Source organism: Globicephala melas, chromosome 18 (genome assembly GCF_963455315.2).
Source record: "Globicephala melas chromosome 18, mGloMel1.2, whole genome shotgun sequence".
Classification (NCBI taxonomy): domain Eukaryota; kingdom Metazoa; phylum Chordata; class Mammalia; order Artiodactyla; family Delphinidae; genus Globicephala; species Globicephala melas.
Genome location: NC_083331.1, coordinates 25,216,640 through 25,223,743, shown reverse-complemented (window position 1 = coordinate 25,223,743; position 7,104 = coordinate 25,216,640). Strand labels below are relative to the sequence as shown.

The 7,104-nt window shown below is 49.7% G+C and overlaps 1 protein-coding gene across 3 annotated transcripts in view; it reads left to right on the top strand.

Annotated features, from left to right (window-relative positions):
- Nucleotides 1–4,852: 4,852 nt before the first annotated feature.
- CNMD (chondromodulin) overlaps nucleotides 4,853–7,104 on the top strand; it is a 28,549-nt gene continuing 26,297 nt past the window's right edge. For 2 of the 3 annotated variants that reach the window (XM_030830363.2, XM_030830362.2), the window contains exons 1-2: nucleotides 4,853–4,988; nucleotides 5,408–5,548. In XM_030830363.2, the coding sequence (XP_030686223.1) occupies nucleotides 4,917–4,988; nucleotides 5,408–5,548 (213 nt within the window). In that variant the 5' untranslated portion in view covers nucleotides 4,853–4,916. The remainder of the gene's footprint in view (nucleotides 4,989–5,407; nucleotides 5,549–7,104) is intronic. The other variant, XM_060287932.1, reaches the window with a different exon arrangement.

Genomic DNA, 7,104 nt, shown 5'->3' with positions numbered 1-7,104 from the left:
CATCTACCCAGTTATTTGTGCTCCAAATGTAGGGGTCATCTTGACGTCTGCCTCTGCCCCATACCTCACACTCAATCAACCTTCAGAGCTTGTTGATTCTTCCTCCAAGAGAAATCTCCAATCCATTCCTTCCTTCCCATACCCATCGTTTGTGATTCTCCTGGTCCTAACCACCATCATCTCTCTCGCTTGGACTGCTAAGGAACCTCCTAAAACATCTACCCCTTTCAATCTTGCCCCCTTCCAATTTAGTCATTCTAGCCCACGGAGGTCAAAATGATGTTTCTATTATTTCATTTCATTTCATTTTTTGCAAGTAGTAATGTTTTATTTCTATGACTATCTGTAAGGAAAAACATAGACTTATAGAAGGTCACAAACTGAGACGTCTTTTAGACTTTTCTTTCATCTTAAAGATGAGAAAAAAAGAGCACCAAAGAAGTGAAAAACCTTACCCAAGGTCACACAGCAAGTATATGACAAGTTTAGGAAAGAAAAGAGGGTTTTCAACTCCAGGTGTAGCACTGTTCTATAGTCTGGTAAAGTATTTCCCTATATATAGCCAAAGATCTAGGCTACCAGGAAAAGGTGTCTGAAAAAATATAAAATCATTATAATAGAAAATATTCAGGTAAAAAATTTATCATGAGTTTGTGTGGGTTGTAATAAAAATGATGTCTTTAAAATGCAAACCTGATCGTGCCATTCCACTGTTTCAAACCCCTTATGACCTCCCAATCCCAAGAGAAAAAAATTCAAAACTCTTAACATAGCTTTGTCTGATGAGATAACTGCCTCTCTCTGTAGCCTCATCTCCTTTCTCTCATTCTCTACAATCCAGCCTCTCTTTTCTTCAAATGCCAAATTCTTTACCACCTCAAGATCTTTGAACCCACTGTCTCTCCACACTTCCCACGCCCCTATGCCCATCTCCACCTGGAAAATTCTTACTCTTCTTTCAGTCCTCAGCTTAAATGTCACTTCCTCAGGGGCTCCTTCCTCCCCTGCCCAATGTAGAGTAGATGTTATGTTATCTTGGGGTACCTGTACTTTTCCCTCTTATCATCACAAAGGCAAGGACACCTTTATTTTGCAATTACCTGGCCAATGACTGTCTTTCCCACTCCACTATAGGCAACTCAAGAGCAGGGACCATGTCTCATTGGCTCATTGCTGTGTCCCCAGACCTGGCACAGTGCCTGGCACAAGGGCAGAGTCGGGTCCCAACCCCCAGGAAATGAGCCCATGGATTAGGTACAGCAGGGGGATGAGCAGAGCGGAGCAAGTCTGTGAAGTGGGGATCCCTTCATCCCCTTCACCCCGGACCTCCCACCGTGCTCTTGCCTCTACTATCTTTTCATCACTCTTAACGATCATTGTATAAACGTATAACCTTAAAATTGTTGAAAATGTACCACTTGGGGAGAATGTGCTCAGAGGATGTAAGTGGTCTCCCTGCCCAACCCTCACCGCCATCCCTCGAGCCCCAGTCAGCTACTTTCTGTGTCGTACCTGAAACAGGCATCATTGGCTGTATGAATGCGGCAGAGTCCTGCATCCCCAGCCCCACTCCTCACCCTCTGCTCAGCAACCATAACCCCAAAGCATCCCTATCGTCACTTACTCCCCCAGACCCTCTCTCCTTCTCAGAGTTAATCTTCTCGCTTGCTTTGGCTCCACCCCCTCCTTTCCCATCCCCCTTCAGCCTTCAAACATCTTTCCAACCTGGGTGGGTTGGGGAGAACTTCCTTGATCCTCCAACTCCCTTGGTCTGTCCTCCTTACTTTCTTCTCCCCTGAAAGCCAAAGTTCTCGAAAGAATCGCCTCCATTTGCAGCATTCACTTCCTCCCCACCCACTGACTGCTCTTTATTGTTTTTTGGGGTTTTTTTTTGGTTTTTTTGCGGTACGCGGGCCTCTCACTGTTGTGGCCTCTCCCGTTGTGGAGCACAGGCGCTGAACGCGCAGGCTCAGCGGCCATGGCTCACGGGCCCAGCCGCTCCGCGGCATGTGGGATCTTCCCGGACCGGGGCACAAACCCATGTCCCCTGCATCGGCAGGCGGACTCTCAACCACTGCGCCACCAGGGAAGCCCTATTTATTGTTTTATTCACTCATTTTTTTGAATAGTTAATACATGTGCACAGACAGAATTCAGAACGTTCCAAAAGGTACACAGTGAAGCACCTTCCTCCCATTGGTGTCCCCAAGCCCCATGGTTCTCCTCAGAGGCAAACCCTGCTGTGTGTCTTTCCAGAGAGCATATGCATATACATATTCTTGTTTGTATTTTTTTTTTTTTTTTTTTTTTTTTTTGGTCGCACTGCACAGCATGTGAGATCTTAATTCCCTGACCAGGGATCGAACCCGGGCCCTCGGCAGTGAAAGCGCGGAGTCCTAACCACTGGACCGCCAGGGAATTCCCTTGTTTGTATCTTTTATACAAATGGAGGCATTTATAAACATTTTCTACCCTTTCCTTTTTCCACTTAAAGTATCTTAGGTGATGTTCTTAGATCAGTACATTCAAAGCTTCTTCATACTTTGAAATGCCTGCCAAGATCCCTCTGTGAGGCCGTACCATAAATTCTCTGCTGTGGACACTGAAAACGTTTCTAGTCCTTTGTTCTAACAAACATGCTACAAGGAGTATCTTTGCATGTAGAGGACTTTTCCAGCCTTGTGTGCGCATCTGTGGGATAAATCCACAGAAATGAAATTATGCTTTGCATTTTGGAATTAAATTTTCTCCATAAAAGTTGTACCAATTCACCCACCCACAGCAACAAGACCTCGTTTCCCCTCATACCCTCTAACAGATTGTTTTAACAAGGGTTTTTATTTTTGCCAGTCTGATAGGTGAAAAAGAATACTTTTCATTTGCGTGCCTTTTTATAAATGCCGTCAAGCATTTTTCTTTTGTTGAAGAGCCATTTGAATTTCCCCTTCTGTGGAGTCTCTGTTCCTATCCTTTTATCTCTTGGTGGTCTTTTTATGATTCTGAGGACTTCTCTATTGAAGAAAACGAGCTCCTTGTCTGTGGTATGAGTTGCAAATATCTTTAGTCACTCTATGATGCTTTGAGGCATGTCTTCTGTGCCCAAAAAATAAGACAACTGGAACTGCTGTCTCTTTGGTTCCCGCGCCTTCCTAACTGGGAAATCCAATGGCCTTTCCGTGTATTCCTTCGTGCTTCCGTGATTTCAGCCTCCGACTCTGCGGACCCATCCTTCCCAAACTCTCCTTTTCTTCCTGCATCACTACTTTATCCTGGATCTTCTCCCAATTTTCTGACTGTGACTACTCTTAATGCTTCTGAAATTCCCATTACAAGTGCCCTTGGGAGAGGAGGTCTTGAACTCTGCAGCAGTGCCCTGGGGCTGAGCCTCTGCAGAGTGTAAGGGGGTTTTTCAGCCCCTTACGTCTAGTGGGAGGTGCAGCCAGTGGTGCCTTGTCTGAATCCAAGGCAGGTTTGGGACGTTCCCGGGCTCTTCTTTTCCATTCCCCACAGCAAGCTCAACAAGTCTGAAATTAGTCTTACCATATCCGCTCTCTCCCAACTGCTCCTCGCCACTTCCTCATTTCCCTTGGGCTCCCACCACTCTCCCAGCCTCCCTCGGCCTGAAGCCTCAGTCTCCCCAGCCCAGCACCGGCAGAGACCTACAGACTCTTCTGTGCAAGTCTCTTCCATTCCTCTGCTCCTTCCCAGCTCCGCTGTCATCATACTTGTCACCACGTGCCCCCTCTCATCAGCATCCCCTCAAAATCCAACACTTCCTCCTACCAAAGTACTGTCCACCCAACCTCCCGCTGCTCAGGAAACCGCAGGTCCTCCCCTGCACCGTCCCATACCCCGCTTACTCCCCAGCAAAGGACTCTGCACCAAGCTAGAACCCAATTGATGAAACCTGGATCCAAACGAGGTACCACGTAGTCCTAGTACTGGCAGATGGCATTTCCCAAAGTGAAAAAACTCTCTCCTGTTCTGCTTTAAAAATACATACTATATACTATATCGATCTGTCTATCTCTCTGTGTATATAGTATAATATACATACTATACATGTACATATATACTTAGCTATTCCTTTGGACATATCGGTGTTTTTGGTGTATGCGTGTTGCCATTGTTGTTTTTGTCTCTGTTTAACTTAGTCAGTCAACCAGAATGTACTCTTAGTCTGGTCTCACCAGCTCTTTCCCTCCAGCCCCTTTGCTTGGCTTTCAGTTTTGCTGCAGCTGTACCCTCCTGCTAAGGCTCCTAGAGGAACCAGTGACAAGGGCCCATCTCTAAGACCCGGATCCACGCTCCTGTCCCAGGGCCATCCAGCAGCGCCAGGCCAGCATAAACCCTGGCAAACGTTGGCCCATGTCCCCAGTTCCACCTTCACGGCCCTGCTCTCCTCTGCGTCCTGTTCCACCAGCACCACCGCCCAACACACACATCCAAGGACACTGCAGGAAATGGGCCTCCAGCCAGGCGTCACGGCAGAGCCTTCTGACATCCTAAGAGATCCTTGGATGGTGGAAGGAGTGCCGGCGATTTAGCATTTCTTGGGGTCAGCACCCCTAGTCTACTCGCTCAGCACCACCCACCATGACACACTTAGGTTTACAAGGATGTTTGGGGCAGGGGGTGCGGGGATGGAGTGGTGGGGGCAGTAGACGGGAGAGAGCGAGAAGAGGGGCATCTGGAAGGCAGGATGAACTCACTGCTGCTCCAGGCGGGAGAAGGAAGGGAGGAGAAAGGTGAGGCGCTGGGAGGGGTGGGGAGCGCTGGGCTGGCCCAGGAGGGACGGGGCACGGTGCAAGCAAGCGCGCGTGCGCCGCGTTAAAGTGCCCGGCACGTCGGGGCAGCAGGACAGAGCCCAGGGCGCGCGCGGAGCCGCCCAGTGTCCCGCTCCTGTGACCGCAGCCATGACGGAGAACTCGGACAAAGTGCCCATCGCCCTGGTGGGACCCGACGAGGTTGAGTTTTGTAGCCCCCCGGTGAGTACCGCCTGGGAGCCCCAGACACGCGGGGCCCGTATCCCCTGTCCCGGGTCAGCGATTTGTGTCACCGAATTGGGGAGCTGGGAACAAATGTGGGCGCCCAAATGTGGGTTTGGGGTGGCGCCCCACGCGTGTGCGTGTGCAAGGGGCCTGGCATCCCCAGTCTGGTGTGAAGGGGAGGGTGGATAGGGAGGAAAGAGGGGGCGTTGGGTGGCAGGCGGAGAGAGACCCGCGGGGCGATGGCCCTGCACCGCGAAGTTTGTTCAGCGCACATCCACTCCCGAGCACCAGGGACCCATGGACGCAAGCGCGGCGAAAAGGGCCGCCCGGAGGAGCCCCGGGCGAGCTGTCCGACACCCCCAATGCGCTGGGTCGCCGCGCGCGGACATGACAGTCCCTCTCCCGCCGGCCCGCAGGCGTACGCCACGGTGACCGTGAAGCCCACCAGCCCCGCGCGGTTGCTCCAGGTCGGAGCCGTGGTCCTCATTTCGGGGGCGGCGCTGCTGCTCTTCGGGGCCATCGGGGCCTTCTACTTCTGGAAGGGGAGCGACAATCACGTAAGTCCGGAGGGCGGCTGCCGGCTTGCGGGCACGAGTCAGGGTGCGCGAGGCCGGGAGGGGCGCGGGGCCTGGGGGCGCGCGGGACAGCGGGGTCCTCTCTGTCACTCGCGTGTCCCCTCCTAGGTGGCGCCAGAGCGGCCCCCTCGCCCCAGCTGATGCTTTCCCCTCGGGGCCTCCCGGGTACCTTCCCCCTTCTTCCAACCAACTCCACGATGCGGCTTCCCACTCACGGGCAACTTTGCAGAAAAGCCAGTCAGGGCTTTATGGGAAGATGTTAAAGACAGAGTAGCGGGGAAAAGCAGGGGACGGTTCCAAGAAAGTTCTTTTTGGCCCATCCCAGCCTGGCGTCTCCGCTAAGCAGTTGAGTGACCATGGGTAAGGCACATCCCCTCTGGCCTCGCTTTACTCATCCTTAGGAAAGAAATGGAACTAAGCCCTCTCCCAGCTGAGAAAGGCTGTGAATTTAAGACAAAGACAGTGGAGGGACATTCAGACCCAATAAGGGGACGAATTTGACCTCTCAGTAGCGCTGTCTCTCTCTCTCCCTCCCTCCCTCCCTTCCTCCCTCTCCCTTCTGTCTTCTCTCTCTCTCTCTCTCTTTCTCTCTCTCCCTCTCTCTCCCTCCCTCTCTCTCTCCCTCTCTCTCTCATCTTTTAATGCCCCCTTCTCTCATGCAGTAAGGGGAAAAAAAAAAAAGATCTAACTTCCTTAAAGATGGCAAATGTCTTTAAAAATCACTTCTGGCTTGGTCACATGTGATTTAATGGTAAATGTTTTACTAACTGCTGTCCTACTTTCTTTGTATGCAACTATTTATTTTAGAGCTCAGTTGGCTCTCAAGGAATCTAAAAAGTGTTTCTGACCCAACTAAGCAAAATACCCGTGTTTTTGTTAAATACTCTGAATTTTGTTCACCTACGTAAAGGGAGGCATTTTATCTTGATGACCATTGCCAGGCTTGGTATAAGTATTTCAATTAATGGAAAAGAATTCCATCTCCAGGGTGCACACAAAGGGCTGTTTCTTAATCACTACCCTCAGAGGATCTGTGACTGCTGTTTCCCGTTTCTCTCCCACCATGAAATTCAAAGCATGAATGAATCCCAGTACTTAGAGAAAATGGTGCTGAAAGCAATTCAGCCATTTTACACATCACATCTTCTGCAGTCACGGCATAATTTGTATTTTTAACTCAAATGCCTAACGTAGATAAGCATGCCATTTAGCAGAGTCTGTTTTAGAGACTATATCAAATTTACAAGCATCGATTTGGAAGATCAGAATTGCACAGTATTTTGTGTATATTTGAAAAGTGCCGTAATCTATTTGTATATTTTAAATATAGAAGCTGGGCCAGATGCTCACATTTGAAAGCAGCATATCTGAACATGAGAACGATGTCAGTATCTCCACCTCCATTAACAGCAGGGTTTAGATTGTCATCCCTTGGGAAACTGTACCATCTTCGAATGTAAATGCTATCTTTTAGATGACAAAACTTCAATGGTATAGGTCCTTTGGGTACAAAAATAGCTTTGCTTTTTAGGAGGGAG